The sequence below is a fragment of the Centroberyx gerrardi genome, chromosome 1, assembly GCF_048128805.1.
Source record: "Centroberyx gerrardi isolate f3 chromosome 1, fCenGer3.hap1.cur.20231027, whole genome shotgun sequence".
NCBI lineage: Eukaryota > Metazoa > Chordata > Actinopteri > Beryciformes > Berycidae > Centroberyx > Centroberyx gerrardi.
The window spans coordinates 20959767-20980502 of record NC_135997.1 but is presented as its reverse complement, the minus strand read 5'-3'; the positions used below and the strand labels follow the sequence as shown (position 1 = coordinate 20980502).

Genomic DNA, 20736 nt, shown 5'->3' with positions numbered 1-20736 from the left:
GTCACATAGGGATGAAAAGGACTTTTTTCTGTTCTTGTGTAAATACATCCACTGACTGACAGACTGACTGACTGACAGACTGACTGACTTACTGACTTACTGACAGACTGACTGACAGACTGACTGACTGGCATACTGTCTGACTGACTGGCTGTTTTTCAAGTTATTTGTATCTGTATTGTTCTACTCTAGTCTAAAAGAAACAGAATGATCCGTCAATGTGTGTGTGTTTTATAATAAGATATCCATTCTTTTTTATTTGAGTGCAATGGGACCATGTAGAGACTATGTATTATAGTAGGATAGTGGAAATGGGCATAATGAGAGATTTAAGTCAGTTGTTTATGGGAGAAAGACACAGGTAAAGGCTGAGCTCCCCACTGATATATTATTAGTTAAGTTATTGGATGTTATTTCTATAATGCTAGGAACAAATGAGTGAATTTGGATTGGAAGCACTTGCGGTGCACATTAGTGATGCAGTGGACCGAGTTGACAAAGATTCGGCTTTGAAAAATACAAAGGCTTAAAATTGCAATGCCCAAGACACTGAGGTTGTAAAGGAGCTATTAAAATAGTTCCAGAGGCAGATGCTGTAGGGCAAATAGACGTCTCCAGTATCACACGTTGTTTGTTAAATAGCTACAGACATTATAAAGAAATAATTGAAAAATATATGAGGGAAAGAAAGAGAGCTAGAGAAAGACAAGGATGATGACCAAATTAAGAGGCATGGATCTCTGCCTGGTTCCATTTTTAGAATGGATAGCAACACTTTGGTAAGATTTGTTAATATTATTATATATGGTGCTTGAGACGTTTCTGATCTAAATGTTTGTACAAATATAAATATATGATATAGCCTGTTTTCCTCAGAAAAACATAACCCTTCAAATGCTTCTTCTGCATCACCATCATCATTTCTACCGTCGCTCTCATCGCCACCACTCCTCTCTGAATGCTCTTTGCGGCTAAAGCAGAGAGGATTCTGGGAGATCCCGTTTGTTACCTGAGAGGTAGAGGGGGGAGGAGACACTGACGTCACAGGAGTCAAAATGTTGGAGTGATCTCTGCATGATTTGGCAAAAGCATCTTAGTGCTAAATTTATTTCTGTCCTGGTAGCTAATAGAACAAACGCTGCATTCACACAGTTTTATCTGTTTCACTGGATTGACACACACACACACACACACAGAGAGAGAGAGAGAGAGAGAGAACGAGAGAGAGAAACAGAAAATACGTTTAACTCTTTAAGGCAGATCTTTTCATTACTGTATGAATAGGCAACCATGAGTCAATCGAGTGGGAAATTACCCTAGACACTAAGATGCTTTTGACAGACTGGACACACGTGGCGTTTTCACCCCTGTGACATCACTGGCCTCTTCTTGTTTTTTTTCCTCGCAGCTCGCCATGCTAGTCATGAATGAAGGAAGTTTATTTATTTAAGCACAGGAGGGCCAGCCGGACAGAGTCGCTTATTAGTATTCTTATTTATTTACACCTTATGATCTGAAAAGTTACTATGCATTTAAAAAAAAATATCAGAGAGAAAAAGAAAAATAACTGTACATACTATGCTGAGCCCATGTCATATATAAATATATAAACACATATCGTATATACACTCATCTTTATTTTCTATATTTTCTGTTGATTTGATTTGCTCCTGTTGTTATTCTTGGGGATTTCGATGGGTCTGGGTTTCCTAAAACATTCACATCCAGGGTCATTATTTTAACTTCACAAATGTCCAACATGACACTGAACAGAAAGTTGTGCAGTTGACTTTAGATTAGGTTACACAGAAAATATAAATTTCGAAAATTACAGCAGGAATAACTGAAAAAAAATGATGCCTGATGATGCATTTGTGTGGAGAAAAATTACTTTAAGATGAAGACATTTGTGTCGTTTCAAGTGAAATGTGAGTATATTCTACAGTATTAACTATTGTATGCTTGAGAAGGCCGAGCAGAAGAAATAGACTATAGTTGATTTAGCTGTGGATGTTTTGGGAATCCCAACCTCTGGGTGTGAGAATGACCTGAACCCTTTCCCAGATTTAAAGATGCTACGTGTGCGGTTCCTTCTTTGATAAATCACTGCCAAATCTATTGTGATAGCGCTTTATAATTCTAGCAATAATTTCTAAGGACTCCTGAGGTTTGGTGATCCCATATAGCTCAAATAATACAGCATGGCACTAACTCTGCCAGCATTAGGTATTCCTTTAATTTTAATAGGGGTCAATCATGCTAAATAGGTATGTACTCATTGTAAGGTGCTTTGGATAAAAGCATCCACTAAATGGCATATGTTATGTCAGGTTCTGGGTCGACTTTTCAGTGAAATTAAGAGTCTCTTGCAGATTGGAAATCAGCAAAAAAGACAAACCATTTCTTATGAAACAGGTCATATGGGCTATATGTTTTGCAGGAGCCTACAAGAATTATAATGCGTTATCTGAAAATCCTACACGCAGCATCTTTAAGTTCCTGAGCAGCATCGTGTGTTGAAGTTTGGAGCAGACCATGTTTCCCAAAAACATGTTAGCACTAAAATCCTCTCTTCTGTTACGTGCCCATTAGTTCGATTCAGTTGTAAACCAATGGGACAATGGCTGGATTTATACACAAACACAAAAACCTTTTTTTTTAACCCTTTGTGGTAACAGATCTGATCATCCCACGGCGGTCTCTCCCTATTAAAACAGTTTAGACAGCCATGAGAACATCAGAGCTGCACCACAGGGTATTTAAAACCAGATTGCCTGTCAGTCAAAAGAGCAAGTCTATTAGGAGGAAGAATGAGGACAGTGTCATCACAGCCAGTCAGAATCACCGGGGGTCACGGCACATGCTCAGTGCCGGTCAGAGAACATGAGCGCACAGTCTCTCACAAGCAGACTTTCCATGACTCCTGACTGCAGTGACACTGTCCTCTACTGTCCTCTGTTGTTCACCATTGCTCTTAATGTGTTTTTGGGGAATGTGGGCCGAGAGACATTGTGTTGATGGAAAAGCAGGATGGAGGGATGTAAATAAAGGAATGTATTGGAGGAGATTTGCCGTCTGACTCTTCATTGATTGATGTGAACAACTGCTCTACACTCCACTCAGTATAGACAATACAGACAGTCACAAACCCATTTCTCCAACCTGTAGGATATTGCTAACCTAAAATCTGAACCCATCTCTTTGATAGAACTCTTTAAAGGACTGATCAGCTCAGCTAAACCACTTGCACTTCAGCTGCTAGGATGCTAACAGTTCAGCTATCGGTCACACAGATCACAAGCTCACTAGAACATTCAAAAATAGAAATGTCAACAACACCTGTAATTTGTTGAAAAAAATAAAACTGATAAGGACTTTCCTAAATTCTAAATCCTATTTTTATAGGAATGAAAAAATCTGCACCAAACCAAAAAATAATGGTAACAATTCATTTATGAGTAATGATATAGATTTCTGATATCGATTTCTTTATCTTATTAGCAAATTGAAAAAATAGAAAAATAAGTCAAAATGTTTTATATTGGTGTCCATATTCAAGATATTAAATTTCATTCTGATAGGATGAAAATATTTTTTTCCCTATTCACCTGTGGTGCCTCGCCTGAAACGAGAAAAAGCAGAAAAGAAGAGTGGAGCTAGATTTTCAGACTGTATGCCAGTTTTGTACTGGAAATCACCCTTACATGATTTCCACTGAGCGCCTGTGTGTGTGTGTGTGTGTGTGTGTGTGTGTGTGTGTGTGTGTGGACCTCTACTAGCCTGTGGGCAGCTTTCTGGGTGACACATTGCCCCGGTGAGCATGCTTTGATCACCCACACACAGCAGGAATTAGGAATGAGAAGAAGGAGAAAGGGAGAGGGGAGGAATGGGAGAAAGAGGGAGAGAATAGAGGAAGGGGAGAAGAGAGGAGGAGAAAGGTGATAAAGGGAAGAGAGTAGGTGCAAGAAGGGTAGGTAGAGAGAGTGGAAGGGTGAGAAGAGAAGATGAGTAGAGAAAGGAGGATGAGAAGAATGGAAGAGCAGAGAAAAGGGGAGAAGGGAAGGGGGAGAAAGGAAGGGAGAAGGGTAAAGACAGAAATGGAGGGGAAAGACAAGGAGGGATGGAGAGAAACAAGAGAGAAGCTGAGGAGAAAAGGAGGATAGTTGATCAGAGGAGCAAGAGGGAAGAGAAGCAAGATGGGGGAGGTTAGGGGGAAGAAACAGGGAGGAAAGAGAGGGAGGAAAAAGAGGGAGAGGAGGAACAGGGGAGGAGGGAGAGGAGAGGGAATGAAGGGGAAATGGCTGACAGCAGAGGCAAGAGATGAAGCAGAGGAACAAACAGTACAGACACTTTTATTCTGTGCCAAATCTCTTCTGCTGCTCTTCCTCTCTCCTTTTTTTAAATTAGAAGTTAGATTTGGTTTTGGGTTTTTTCTCTCTCACTCACTCACTCACACACTCACACACACACACAAAGTGGTTTGCAGTTTGCGATTCACTACAGTTTTTCTGGTAGTGTTTTAGCATTACATAGTAAAATTGTTCAACCATGACCATCCTTGTCTATTCACCCAGCTGGTGACAAAACATGTTCAGATAGTGAACCCCAGTTTTACAAATCTCCGACACAATGGTGCCCGATATCAGTTAAGCTTACTTAACATTTATCTTTAGAGCTGTTCTGTTAGCATGGAGCACTGGAGCAAACGATCCACCAGGGACACATGGATGATTCTGGTGTCTTATGTAATCACTTAACGAGAAAGTTGACCAACGGGCCAATCTACCAAAAACTCTGTGTATTGCTTTAAAGCCTACAGCATGCCTCCTGTTTAAATAGCCCACTGTCAGACATGAGCAAAGTCCCTACTCTGATTTAAAAAGCCTTTTGGCTCTATGAGAGGAGGAAGACAACGGAAAGAAGAGAGATGGAGTGGAGTGGACATGATGGAGAGGGAAGGGGAGCTCGCTTTGTCTCTCTACTGTATGTGAGATGACTCTTGGATAAACCTATGGTAATATCTACCGTCTCCTTATCACCCCAAGATAATCGAAAAATACCTGAGTTAATATCTACCATCTGAGGCTGTTATTCAAACGTCTTCTCCCTGTTTGAAGGCGTTTCGGCCTTATGAGTAAAAAGAACAATGTGAACGGAGAGAGGAGATGTGACGAACAAGAGGGAGGGAGAAAGCAAGAGACGATAACAGAGAGTGAGGGAGAGAGTAATAGCATAAGAGTAGGGGGAGAAGTAAGGTGGTGCAGAGAGAGACAGGAACAGAGAGGGGGGAGAGTGTCTCTAAAATGAAAGTGAAAATTGAAAATGGAGGAGAGTAAATGGCGGGTGGGTGAGAGAATGAAGATGGGGTGAAAACCACTGTGATGTCCTTTTGATTGGCTCAGGCTCCCTGCTGAGACATGCAGCGAAAGAGAGATACCGATGGATAGTGAATGGGAGAGAAAGACTGTGAGTGACAGACAGAGAGAGAGAGAGAGAGAGAGAGAGAGAGAGCACGTTATGGTTAAGCGATAGTAAATCTAATTTGATAGCTGTTATGTGGTGAGAGAGGGACAAAAGGGAGAGGAGGAGAGAAAGCAACAGAGCCAATGGAGTGAGTAATGGAGGTTGAAAAAGCAGTATTGTACAATAGGACGGCTTTTTTCCACAAGCCATTCAGCCCACTAGTGTCATCTCTGCACCATTCCATTCAATATTCACATCCATTTGATTCAATCTCCAAAAGGTACAGTTAACTGAAGCCTTTTTTCACATCTTGGGAAATTTTTCATCCGAAAAACTTGCAGTCACTGCAGTAAAATAAAAACCCACTTGCATGTATGAATGAATATGATGTTTCCAAAAGCGATGCATTGAGATTTACAGAAAAGGTCTGGGGAATTTCAAGTCTATAGGGGACCTTCGCTTATCTTTTGACTCAAACTTTTGTGTTTATGCACAGGCTATTTTCATGGCATCAGTGTGAAACAGTTACAGACCTTTTCTATTTGCTTGGAAGATGATGTTCTTTAGGGGCAATAAACATTTAATCTAATCCACTCTCTTAACTCATGGCAGAAGCCTAGATGTTAGAAAAGCCAGCTTGTGCTAGAGAGGTTGCCAGTTCAAATCCCTGGACCAGCTGGGAAAATGTGGTATGGGAAAGTGAATGAGCAACACTCTCTCCCCACCCAACAACTACTGTCAAATTGGGCCATTGCACAAGGCATCAACTGCTTACATTAACTCATGCTCAGTCAACTTTCCCTGGATAAATAAATGATGAAAAACAAAAAATGTTGGTCTTCATATTTAGATTTCTGTGCAAATAAAGGTGTCAGTCAGTTACACCGGCAAAAAACATGTTTTTTTGTTTTAATCTTTTTAGTGTAAATCCAGCCTTTCTGTTTAGAAGTGTTTCATTCAACTTAAAATGCTTTTGTCTGCACAAATAAATAAAACTAAAACATCCGTTTTATGTTAAAATATACCAACTTTCCATTCATTAAAGAATTGTTTACAGCAACCTGTAGTGCCAATGCAGGATGGATGAAGGATTTGGGGTTTCTACCACGTCTATCACTGCAGTACTGAGGGAGCAGAAGTGTCAAAACAGCAGAACCTTTTATTTGTAACCTTCAACTCAACATAATATCACTCTAATCCCCCCATAACCAATACACACACACACACACACACACACACACACACACACAGTTTGTCCTCTCAGAGGAAATGCTGTCATCAGTTTACAAAGGGTAGAACGTTGGGATTAACATGGGAAGTGTGTGTGAGAAAGACATAACCGCATTCCATCTCACACTCTGGGCTTAGCTTGGGAAGTGTGTGAGAAAGTCACACACTGACACATACACACACACACAAAAACAAGGATTAACATGGGAAGTGTGTGTGATGGATATGCAAAGGGGAAAGATGGACATTTTGATAACCCGACTTAACTAAAACAACACACACATATGCGCGCACACACACACACACAGCTCTGTGGACATGAGATCACTCATCAGGATGGTATCTATGGATTACACACAGGAGACGGGGGCCTATAAACACACATGCACACACACACACACACACAGGGGACTTTCTCCATTGCTGTGTATCTCTCTAAACTGAACTTGGGTAGAGCTGAACAGGAAATAATACAAAGAGACCAAAGCTACAAAATGACAAAACGTGTCAAGCTGTCAAAAAGATGCATTGAAAATATAATGTTGTCATGCTATATTCTTGGGAATTGTTTTCTTGACATCCTTTAGGGACTTTTTACTATAAAGCGGTTTTTATTGTTGAGGTCTTTAATGAAACATGCATGCCATTGTCATGTGTGCTGTGGTGACTATTGGTTATTAAAATAGGTTAATTAGGCTTTTTACAGCAGTGTGCAAAATGATAAAAACAAAAACAAAAAGAATCAGAAGCCAAAGCTACAAAATGTCAGTTTTTATTGGTCAACCTTCATGCTGAGTGAAACAGATTGAAACAGCTATCAACAATCCTAAGGAAGACCTGAGCATTCAAAACATTTTAAAATTTGATGGATGGAAAAAAGTAAGACTTTCACTTTCACCAACCAAACCATTTGCACATCCTTCTAAACAAGATTTCCAACATATCAGACAGATTCTACATGATTTCGACAAGTTGTTTATTTAAATCAACCCAGTTGGTCCAAAAATCCTTCAGTAGCCTCCGCGCTGACAGCAAAGTGACGGAGATAGCGCAACGGCAGTTTTCCACTGCTTGGTCCTTGCTGCGACTTGCCGTACGTCGGTTTATACGGAAGCTAGGCCAACGGTACCAAGGAAGTTTTATGTAGGAACGGTACACATAAAAATGGCCGCCGCTCCGACCATCCAGGAGTGTTGATTAAAATGGGAAAGACCGTTCTATCCATTCAAATTCTGTGGTGGTTGCAGTATGTGCTTGGTTCAAAGAACAGAAAAGCATCCAATATGCTGATACTCAGGTTTACAGAAAATTCAAAGTTGTTCAGGTGACTCAGGTGACAGATAACAGTTAAAGCAATCAATAGGAAAGCTTGTCATCAGCAAACAGAAAGTGATAAATCCGAATACAGGACTTTCTATGATGGACTTGCCCTCAAAGAAAATCTTCTGGCATCAAAAGGAGTGTGTTATTTCATTGATACTGCAGAGTATATAGATGAATTTGGAGTTTGTAATCCCCTTGGCACGGCAAGAAAAAAACATCACAACTGTGGAGTGGACTGGATTTTGGATTATTTACCTCCTGGTTTTACTCCTCTGAGTCATCTATACATTTTGCTGCAGTATTTAATAGCAATGACATGAAAGTGTTACAGGGCTACAAGAACTTGTAGGAACCTGATAGATGATGGTTAAAACTGTAAAAGGCTTAGTTCAGTACCCATACTGTTGCAGGATTTGTGGAAAACTTCACATGATTTTCCATAGGTGAAAGGTTTGAATTTCAGACTAAAGAAGTCAAGTCAGCAGCCTTCTGTCATGCTGCTCATCTCAGAGCTACTAAAGAAATTCATTAATCAATCATTGTGGCTTGGAAAGGGATTTTGAACTGGCAAAAAATCTGCTGTATTTTGATGTAACGACTCGTTTCCCCCGAGACATAATTTATGATTTCTTTAAAGGAATTATCCCTGTTGAGATCAAACACCCATGTTGAAATTTTGATCAAAAAATATAAATACATTGAACTTTTTATCGGTTGGTCGGTTGGTTTGTTCATTCACACACAAATATCTTACTGAATCCTGTATCATTTGTGGGGGGCAACATGTTTACTGTTGCCTTTGTCACAATAGTAAAGTTGTCACAAAAAATGTTAAAGATTTTACTAAGTAATGTGTTTGGCAGCATTGTTTATAGATATTCAAACCAACTTTGAAGCCTTTCAAAGTGATAAATTATGTTCTGACAAAATGTAAATAGATTATATGGACATATTAAATTGTATTTATGTTATTTATTTGATAAAATAAAAGGTAAAATTTAAATTTAGAGAGACAAAAATAATGTTTTGGCATAACTAAACAATTTAGTTTATGATGAATCAAATTTGAATTGTGTAACAAATTACTGTAATTTTCATGGAAAAAATAGAATTTTTTTAAAGCTGATCCTGTAATGAATGTTTCTGTTTATACCTCGAAGTGCATGAACTTTTGCTGCATTAAGAAGACACAAAATGGCGTAAGTGAAAGCAGCCCATTGGTTAAAAGACTGTGGTTGCTAGCGGTGTTTTGTAGTCGTTTCTTAGTTGTTGCTAGATGACAGCTGGTTCATCTCAGCGTGACATTCCTCCAACTTCCTCAACAGATCAGAAGTCAAAGGGTGATCGTTGCCGTGGGTGAACTTGATGATTTCATAAGCCTGGGGGGCAGAAATAAACAAATTGTTGAAGACAGTGGGAGTTGTGGCTCCTGCTGTTGCTATGAGACGCTTGAAAATATCTTTGGAGTGCAGCACACTTGGATTTTTTTATAATTTCAGGTATGCAAAACAGAAATGAAATTCTATTAAAGAAAATGAGAAAAAGAGAAAAAGAAAAAGTCAATGGTTAGCAAACTAGTGAACCCCCAACACCCCAGTACCCCCCCTCCCTTACACACACGTTTTACCATGGCATTTTCTGCCTCCCCTAAATAAAGTTGAAACTTACTTCCGCTAATCACACACACAACGACACACACATCTCTACCTGTGTGAATGTATCCATAGCATCCTCCATGTGTCCCAGGTAATGTTGCAGCTTTCCAACTCTCATCAGCTGGACCCCATGGACCGGATGGGGATCAGGGTAGTACTGTCTGTAAAGAGAGAGAGAGAAAGAGAGAGAGACAGAGAGAGGGAGAGGGAGAGAGAGAGAGAGAGAGAGAGAGAGAGAGAGAGAGAGAGAGAGAGAATGAGGGGGTTCGATGGGGAGGGGTTAACACTCATTAACACTCATTATAGTGTTAATCTGAATGTATATGAACTTTAAAGAGACATTCCATTGAACACAATGATGAGATAAAACAAATGGTAGAATATTGTCCTCTTTGTGTGTGTGTGTGTGTGTGTGTGTGTGTATGTGTGTGTGTGTGTGTGTGTGTGCGTACAGCAGATTGGCAGGCGAGCTAGGGAGACTGCCACTGAGTAATCAAACAGTTGCTGGTTCAACCCCTGGTACTGACAGTACGTGATACTGCTGAAGTGCCAGTGAGCACCTCATGTACATGAATAAACCCTCATGTACATGAATAAACCCTCATGTACATGAATAAACCCTCATGTACATGAATAAACCCTCATGTACATGAATAAACCCTCATGTACATGAATGCCAATCTGCTGCAAGGAGGTTAAAGCGTGATGGTTACCATGAGCTAACATGCTGTGATACAGCGCAATGGGTCATTGCTTGCAATACGTCATACCGGCTGTAAATGCTCTTGGAAAACAAAATCATATACAGTATATATGCATTCGAAGAAATAAGGGACAGTTTGACGACAGACATGGCCCTACGCTATGGAGATCCTTCAATGAAGACCTAAGACAACACATTGTTTACAATACCTAGGCAAAATCAGATTGGGATGGTGAATGAGAAAGGCTCTCCCCTTCCTCAAAAACTACTGTTAAGGCGTTCTTGAGCAAGGGATTTAAACCCCAACTGGTCCAGTGGAGCTGCTCAGTGACCAGCAGCAGAAGACTGTGGGTGTACTGGGTAGCACCCAGAGGTGACTGTGTCTCTAACTGTGTAAGTGTGAAGCAGGGAAGCAGTCAACCTTCCCTTCAATAAATACGGTACAGACAAACATTAGATAGTTCTGGCATTAGCACAACACTCACATGTACAGACTCTGAGATGATGATGTTTTGTTTTATTCCCTCGGCAAATAATGAATATTTCCAGCCTCTAGGTTTCTTCCAATAATTAATTGAAAAATGAAATTAAAGAGAAATTAAAATGTATATTAAAACATCCCTTTGTTTACAGGGGTTGTAATCTACAGGGGTGAGGGTGTCATCCAGACATAAAGGCGTGCAGTTTTCATCATCATATTAATAATCTTGCTCACCTTCTTTCTCTCTCTCTCTCTCTTTGTCTTTCTCTCAGTGACTTGTTAATGAGAAGATAATTAATTAACAGGCTTAGGTAAGTGCTTGGCAACTCACTCTCTCTCTCTCTCACACACACACACACACACACACACACACACACACACACACACAGCACGGCTAATTGAATTAGAAAGATTTGTGCCCACATGCAAAAACCGTTATTTGGTTAGAGGCATTTACTTTACTTTTTTCTATGCAATAAGCCATTTCATGGAGATATTAGGTAATTGTCTCTTTCTCACCATTAAAACAGAACTAACAAACAGCCTGCTGTGGCAAGGCAAACAGACACAGAAACACAAACACACACACACACACACATTTTGAGAAGATAAACAGTAGATTCAACACAGCAGAGCAAATATGATTCTCCATGTTGCCATAGAACCAAAACACTGCAATTTTGGACACAACTATAATGTGGATTTAGATTTAGATTTACGCTTTCTATAAAGATCAGTGTATCCAACAATAATCCCTAACAAAAGCAGTAATAAAGACTTTCATGATACATTCATTAATTCTAGCAATCATAAAGCTGGAGACAACATCATGTCTGCTATAATTCTCTGAACATAATCTGTATTTACTGTACCAGATGTAGTTCAAGAGTTACCATGCTTAAGCCACATTATAAACATTAAAATGACAGTTATGGGGTTTCTTGGTAATGCACTAGGTTAAGTTGTCCACCATGTACCTGTGATGTGGGTTCAGATCTGACTCTTGACTCTCGGTTTAGTGGTCAGAGGCGCACATGAAACTTGAAAATCCTGGGGCCACATTAGAAAAACCCTAATAGCACAAACGCATCTTAAAAATGTTAAATAGGAAACCAAGATGGATTTTGTCAGTGCAAGATGAGATATTTCCAAACTTTAACTTTTGAGATGAAATAGGATGGGCAGTTAGGATTTTATCCTATAAAGAGGCCTCTGATCCGATGCTGCCATAAAAAGCCAGCTGAAGAATAGCGCATTACATGATGAAGTTGCACACGGTTCAATTTTAAATTCAAGTGCACACTGCGAGCGCCAACACTTTGGGAAATGTGAGCTCCCACTTCCACTTTGGTTCATCAGTGTGATCGCTGTCACACTGCAGCCTGAGGCAATCCACTGACATTCACAGCACAGCGCTCAGAGGACAGCGTACAGTAAATGTTTTCAATGGCTAGAAAAGACTAAAGAGCCAGCAGTCTGCCAGTCTGTGTGTGTGCATGTGAGTGTGAGTATGAGTATCAGTGAGTGAGAAAGAGAGCTTCCCCTGCTTTACTATAGCAGGGGAAAACAGAGGATGTTCAAGTGTGCATACAGTATGTGTGCCTCCATGGCCATGTGTCTATATATACCTGCATGGAAGTGTGGGTGCACCTGCATGTGTGTGTGTGTGAGTGTGTATATACAGTATATCTGTATGTGTGTGTGTGTGTGTGTGTCTCCTCTTCAGTATTTGAGATCCCAGCCTCTTCATTAGCCAGAACAAAGAATTCTTGTCTATCTCCTATGGGACCACTTTACCAGGAATATACACCATCAGCACTACAAACACACACATACAAACACACACAGACACAAACACACAGACACATACGCAAGTGCACACACACAAACAAGCACACAGACAAATACATATTCCCACATGCTCTCTGAAAAGCATACACATGGACACACAGAAAGACAGAGACACAACTGCATACATATTTGCATATGCATATACACACTTGCAAACAAAATGCACACACACACACACACCTACTGACAAGCATGCATACAGTGTACATGCATATTTATACGTGCACATATACCCACGAAACAAACACACACACGCTCTTAGCTCTCAGTGGTCGTCTTTGCCTGCAACCTCATCTTCCAATGAGAGAAAGAGACAAAGAGCGAGAATGATGCCATCACTTGGTGTTGTCACTGGTTTGATCGATGATGCGTATCTATGGTGATCGAGCCAGTGTTCTGGTCAGCTTGATCAATGACTTTGACATCAAGAAGCTCCCTCAACCCACATAGGAGACACACACACACACACACATCAACAGCTAAATTTGCCATATTGGTGTACTACAATACACACAGTCCAATTTAATCTGTCAACAGCAGCGGTTTTCTACCAAACTGGTGGCTTTCTGGTTTTCTGCACCAATAAATACATAAATGACTCTAGCAGTTTTAGGTTTGAGTACATTTTCTATTGCATTGGTGTTTTTTCTGTAATTTCTATTTAACAAAAATGTTTGCGGCAACTTTGACACTCAGCAACTGAATTTGAAAGTCTATCCTGTTTTTAATCTATAAACCAATTAACTGGCAGTAACCTTGTCTGAATTGCGTATAATAATGAAGCTGCCATCTTTATATGGTAAAGCATTAACTGTGAATTAGCGTTCCTTTCTGTCACACAGCTAGGATGAACTGAGAACACAGTTTGACCTTCCTTCAATATGCCCCAATATACTGTATACACACACTTCCATTGGCAAACACACAAACACCTTCAGACACACACACATGCACAGACTGATGGATGCATGTACACACATGCAAGCATGCATGCATGCAAACAGGCACGCATTGATGCACAATGAGCTCTGCACATATGCCGCACATACACATATGGATACACACACATGCTTACATGCGCAGGTACACACACACACACACACACACACACACACACGTACGCACACATGCAAGTGCACGCGCACACACACACACACACACACACACACACAAAGAACTGGGACAATCCTAAGACTGAGATGATAAACACACATAGGGGACTTCTAGGAAGCAGCTTTGTTGTTGGTAAACATTAGACTTCCCAAAACACTAATTTCCTCTATTCTACTTGTCTTTTATCCTTTTTTTTCCCTCTCCTCTTCCCTCCTCCATCCTTCCCCTCTAATTCTTTCCTTCCTTTCCCTATTTGACATCTTATTTCCTCTGTTCCCTTGTGTTTCTTCTATTTGTCTATTCATGTCTTCTATTAGTTTTTCCTTTTCCTCTCCCTGCTTTTTCCTCTCCTTTATTCTCTCCTCCCCTCTCCTGTTCCACCAACTACTTCGTCCTCTTCTCGTCTCCTTCTCTTCTGTCTTTCTCCCCCATACATCTCCTCTCCTCCTCAACTCTCCATTCCCTCCTCTCATCACCGCTGCTCTCCCTCCCTTGCCCTCTCTTGTCCTCCTCTCTTTTCTCTTGATTATTCATGCACAAAATGTGAATATGAGTGTGGGCTTTATATAACCACGAGCGAAGACATTAAAAGGCTTACAAAGCACATTAAAGCACAGACCTTTTCTCTCCATCTTTCATTCACTTGATTCATCTGTCCAGCTCATTCTCATTCCCAAACATACACATAGATAGATACAAACACACACTCACACGCACACACACACACACAGTATGTGAAGGAATGCTCTTGTGGTTGCACCTTACTGGCTTAACGACCTAGATACCTTCCTCATTAGCATATGCTAATGACCCTGGCCTCGTTAAGCTCAGCATGCCATAACGAGACACCTTGGACACTGACGCACACATGCATACACACGCACGCATGCACACACACACACCAATACAGACATGGATACACACATGCACACCCGCATACATGTATGAACACACCTGCACACACAGATACAGTCAATTTTAATCCATTTCACCCCACATGACCATGTATAAATATAGTCCACATTTCACTTCTCTCCAGAGAAACCACTACTGCGTCCACATGGACTGTCCAAACCACAGCCGGGTTCATTACACTCAGTTAAATCGATTCAAAATGTAAATAGAAACTGCAATGCACCTGCCATTGATAGAGCATTTATCTTAATTATTTCTTCATCGGCTGAATATAACAACCTTCTTAGGGCAAAAGTTTTCCAATATATAAATTTGGAAAAAAATGTGTTTCCTGAATTGATTGAAATGAAAGTTAATTGAATTGTCGTGAGCACAGCCAGCCTAATTTAAAACTCAATAGCATCTTTGATAATTCTGAACAGAATTTTAACTCATAGTGCTAATAGTCTATTTGTTCATGACTAACTTCACAGATTATATCTGCTGTTGATTCAGAGACAAGCCTGCCAATTAATGAGGTGGTCCCAGGTCCTGTGGTTAAATGTTAATCATTAAATGGGAAGTTCAAAGACTAACCCAACAACATTAGTCCATGAATAATAACAAGTTACAATATTAATTTAATTACCAAGCCAGCAATTCAAGCAGCCATAACATGCAAACGCACACATCATCAACACAAAACTCCAATTATATTTCCTCTTTGCGTATGAGTAGAACAGTACGGCAATTAAAATAATTTCATTAACTTTCTGTCTTCTGGGTCTGCCATCCCCCTTTTCTTTTTTTCCTGGGAGAGTAAATTGAAAAGAAATAGCGTCTTGTTGTATGCAGCTAGTTAGAAAGCCATAGCTCTCAGCTATGGGTAAGAGAGGGGGCGAGGAGGAGAAATTAATAGTTGTGGAAAAGTGTAACATTTCCAGGCAAATGCAGTGGAACTAATGAGGATCTTGTTTGCAAGAAAAGATTCGCTGCCTTCTGTCTGCGAGAGGAAACCATGGATGATCTCACTGGGTTTAAATAAAAGAAACAAGAGGGAGATCAAAACCATGGGAAAAGATTAGGTGTGAGGATTCTCCTTAATTGTCTTTTGTTTTCTGTCCAGTGCTTTTTAGTAATTTGAGAGTTCTACATTTACAAGAGTTTGACAAACTTAGCACCACTATGTGTATGTGACTAAGGAAAACCACATTTAAAACTGTTTTTAAACAATATTTTGGCATTTAGCTGATTTTTCTCAGATTTTTTCTCAGATCCAACCACCTTGCCTTTACTGCATTTTCTCTCTAACCACTAGGCAACCCTACTAGAGTAACTTACACCAAGGTACTTTGAATATAGTGAGTCTAGAAAGTAGTTCTTGCTCTTTGATTCTGAGGGACTGCCACCAAAACCTTACTGTTGATGTTTTACATAGCTGAAAAGTTTTCTGCTATCAAACTCCTAGCTGTGCTGGAAATATCTCAACATGACGTCACCTGATCTATGTTTGGCAAGTTATCCACGAAAATACAAATACACCAACAAACAAAAAAATGGACCCAGAATTGCAAGGTATGTTGCCAATAGTTGTTTTAGGGTGGATTTTTACTTGAAAGGGTACAATCAGTCAAAGAGTACATACAAAGCTGATGATCATTTTATTACTGTGGACATTTATTTTGCAAGTCAGCCTTGGTTGAAAAAGGATTCTATTGTACAGTGTTTCCTGTGTCAGTTGGTTCACAGTGGCTCCAGTTCTGCCGCAGTTTGGGTTCTAGTGCAACAGAAAACTGTTCTGAAAAGCTTTGATTTTAAACATATGGCTCCATTAAAACACAGTGCACTGATACTCCCGTCTGCACACAGACAGACAAACCAACACACAGTCCAACACACAGGAAAACAGACACACTGACAGACTTACTGACATTCAGACAAGCACACAGGAAGAGAGACTGGCAAACACACAAATGCATGCACATCCATATAAACATACCTACTTAAACACAGAGATATAACAGACACACACACACACACACACACACACACACACACACACTACAAACAATCCCAGACACAGACTCCAGGGTGGAGAAGCTAAAGTGTGTGTCAGAGAGGAAAGTAGAGACAGCTGTTTCTCTTCACTGGAATCACCAGAGTTTTGTGTGTGTGTGTGTGTGTGTGTGTGTGTGTGTTTGTAACCATGCATGCATGTCTGGACATACTGTATGTGCACATGATTTCATGCATACGTGGTTGTGCATCATGCAGGTTTGTATGTACTGTGTGTTTGTGTGAGAGCGTAAGACTGTGTGTGTGTGTGTGTGTCTACAGCAGTAAAATATGTGAAGCATGGAGACAGTCAATAAGCTTGCCGTGTACAGCCTACAGCAGGTGTATATTATTTGCATACACACACACACACACACACACACACACACACACACACACACACAGAGGGAAAAACCTCTCTATACATCACAAATTGAATAGAGAAATTGAAAAAGTCCTGCAGAGAGAATGAAAGAAGAAAGGAATTCAGAATGAGGGAGGGACGGGAGAAAGAGAGAGAGATAGAAAGAGAACTCCTGAAAGTGGGAGATAGAGAGAGAGAGAGAACTCCTGCAGCTATCTTTCTTTCCTGTCATCTGAAGAGCCCAGAGGAAGATAGGAGATGAATATGGAAGACCTTCCTCTCCCTCTTTTATCTCGGGCTCTCCCTCTTTCTCCTGACTGCCTTTCTCTATAACCCCTCTCTCTCTTTCATTCTTCTCCCTTCATCTCTGCCTCCCCTCCTTGCCAGGCTGTTGCTTTGTACATTCCTCTAGTCCTTTTTCTCTCCCCTTTCCCTCATTTTTTTGTCTCTATTTTTCTCTGACATTCTACTCACTCTTCTACTTAACCCTCCTCTTCCTTGTGCTTTCTCTCTTTCTCACTCCGTTCCCTTCATCTCTGCCTACCCTCCTCCCATGCTCTCTTCTTTGTCGGGGTTGTTGTTCACCATTCGCCCCACACTCCTCCGCCCCTCTCTCTCGCTCTCATTCTCTCTCTTTCACTTCCATCCTTCCCTAACCCCACTCTCTTTTCTTTTCAACCCTCCTTCACTTCATCTTTTCCTCCTTTGCTTCCTTAAAACTAGTTTTTCTTGCCGTCTCTCTCTCTCTCTTCCCCCCCTCCACACCCATCTCTCCTTCTCCTCATCGCCATTTCTCTCTCTCTCTCTCTCTGGTTATTTATTGATAGGCAGCATTGCCGTTTCTCTCCTGTGGATATGTTGTTCTGTACCTGCTGCGTGTGTATGTGTGTATGTGACTAATTGATCTTGTGTGAAGGGCATGGCTCTAATGGCACAGCCTTAGCCACACACACACACACACACACACACACACACACACACACATACACACACACACACAGAGAAACACACAGAAACATGCAGAAACACAAAAACGCACACAAAAATATACATGCACGCCATGCAAGAAAGTTGCAAACACATGCACATAAAAGTGTGTGTGTGTATAATGTTGAGTGTGCGAGATAGAAAGAGAAAGGCGGTGCAGAAAAGAGGCGAGAATGACAGAGCGTGATGCAAGGAAAAATTTAGAGCAGACACATTGAGGATGGGAGGGTCCGGTCCTCCAACAACAAACAAAAATAATTAAACAATTTCCTGCAATTTGACATGTAGCTTCAAAGACTTATTTAAAACGCCACTAAATCGGTTCTCCCACCTTACATTAGGGTAAATACTCATTTAGCGATTTTCATGTCTACTAATTATATGTGCTCTTGTGGTCCTTTTGTTCCTCCACTTCTACTGTTCCCTTCTCATTTTCCTCCTCTGCTCTGTTCCAAAAATTCTTTTTTTAAATTTGTCCTCTCCTTTATTCTGTCCCCTCTTTTCTCTTAATTTATACCTCTCCTCTTTTTATATACTCTGGTTATTTGTCTCCACTTTTCTTCCACGTTCTCCTTTGAATTTTCCTCTTGTTCCCTATGGAATCCCAATTTTGACATATTGATAAATAACTACACCAATATTTGAATAAATGCACAAAGAAATCGGGAAATAAAGGAATCAATAAAATAATAATGTACGGGATGGTGTGTGTGGGTCTTTTTAAAAAAATGTTTATTCTTTTTTTTATTGAGTGAGTAAGGGTCTGAATACAATACAGTCAATATTGCAACGTGTTACATAATCATCATTTCTTCAAGAAATCAAATTTCATGATTTGACCCTGTTTGAGTTGCTCATCCACAAGTATCATACAGTCACCTACGGTTGACACCCACACAAACATATACACACTTATCACACATACACACACACACACACACACACACACACGCAAACACACACACACACACACACACACACACACACACCCAACACACAACAAAACAGAACAAAATAAAAACGAAAACAGGGTTCCTTAAATTTTATGGATGCTGGGTGATTGTGATTTTGCTGCTCCACTATCTACAGAGCTTCATAAATTGAGCTCCATATCTTGTGAAATTGTTTCTCTTTGTTGCTGTCCTCCGACATTGTCCTTTCAATACTCAAGTAATATTTCATTAATGTTTTCCATTTTTGAAGTGTAGGTGCTTCTTTATTTTTCCAGTTTTGCAGTATTAGCTTCTTATATACCAGTTGGGTATCTTATTTTCCCAACATTTTGAAAGAGATAAATCATTGGTGAAAATGCTACTTTACAATTACAAGTTCTTGAAATCCATCTTTCAATGTTCTCCCAGGTCTTTCTAATTTTCTCACAATACCAAAAAGGCATGTATGAGGGAGTCACTCTGCGTGCCACATTTTAAACATCTATCAGAGGAGCTGGTGTCAAACTAAATTTTCATTAGTGGTAATTTTATATGCGAGTTGTAAACATTCCTTCCATTTTTTTTTTGCATCTACCATACCAAGATCTTTATTCCATTTGTTATATCTATTTTGTAGCAGTTCTTCATTGCCCTCAGCTTTGGTAAGAATATTGTATACAGCACCTACTAATCGTCTCTTTTTATCCCTTTTATTTAGAATTTCCCCTATCTCAGTTGAAACTCTATTTCTGAGGTCAAAGTTATCTGTTATCCAGTTTTTCAATTGCAAATACTTAAAAAATTCTGTGTCTTTTAGTTTATATTTATTCTTTAGTTCCTGAAATGAAAGTACTGAGTTATGGTTTATAATATCCGATAATTTCTGAATTCCACAGTTTATCCATGTCTCCCAGTGTAGTTGGGCGTTTTGAATAGTTATTGATGGGTTATTCCAAATTTGTATATGTTTGGGGATTTCTATTTCTTGACCTAGTATTTTATTTTTTTCCAAGCATTTAATGTACTATTAATTACAAAATTTACTGTTTTGATTTTTTGCTTGGAGAAAAGAGCTAGAAGAAAACTATTAGGCTGTAGCTGATGATTTTCAATATCTATCCACGGTTCCTCATTTGTATTTGGTGTGTGTGGGTCTTGTCCACAATGTATTCATGACGATGGCTGCAAATGACAATGTGCAAAATCTATCAAGTAATGGCTGTGGATTGGATAAGAACATGGCAATTCAACGAGGAACAGTCTGAGGTGTTAGAGGTCATGGTTGATTGGTTAAAGTCTTGGGTGCTCACTTGTAACTCTGTCCATCTCACTAGCTATAGTGAATCCCCAACACAACACATGATCTGCACTCTCAACTCACATATGTGATGGAAATCAATCAATTCTTTGACTCAAACGTTCGACCTGGACACACCTTGGCCACATCGGTGTCAGAGCGGCTGCTGTCTCTGTTGATGTGTGAGGAAGGGGCTTCCACACCACACAAGCCTGGATAGGATTTACAACTGATCATCTTCACTGTCAGTCACGGATTTGCATAACTCTTCTGCTTTCCATTTCTAAATCAGTAATTACTAACATGCAATGATGATCATGAAAGCATTCCCAAAGTAGCAAGTACACGGTATGTGCCCCAGTTCACTGAGTCATCAGGACACCCCAGA

At 40.1% G+C, this 20736-nt stretch overlaps 1 protein-coding gene across 1 annotated transcript in view; it reads right to left on the bottom strand.

Annotated features, from left to right (window-relative positions):
- Positions 1 to 7467: 7467 nt before the first annotated feature.
- smyd3 (SET and MYND domain containing 3) overlaps positions 7468 to 20736 on the bottom strand; it is a 99524-nt gene continuing 86255 nt past the window's right edge. The window contains exons 11-12 of the mRNA XM_078283040.1: positions 9724 to 9832; positions 7468 to 9395 (exon numbers count right to left, since the gene is read on the bottom strand). Of these exons, the coding sequence (XP_078139166.1) occupies positions 9279 to 9395; positions 9724 to 9832 (226 nt within the window). The 3' untranslated portion in view covers positions 7468 to 9278. The remainder of the gene's footprint in view (positions 9396 to 9723; positions 9833 to 20736) is intronic.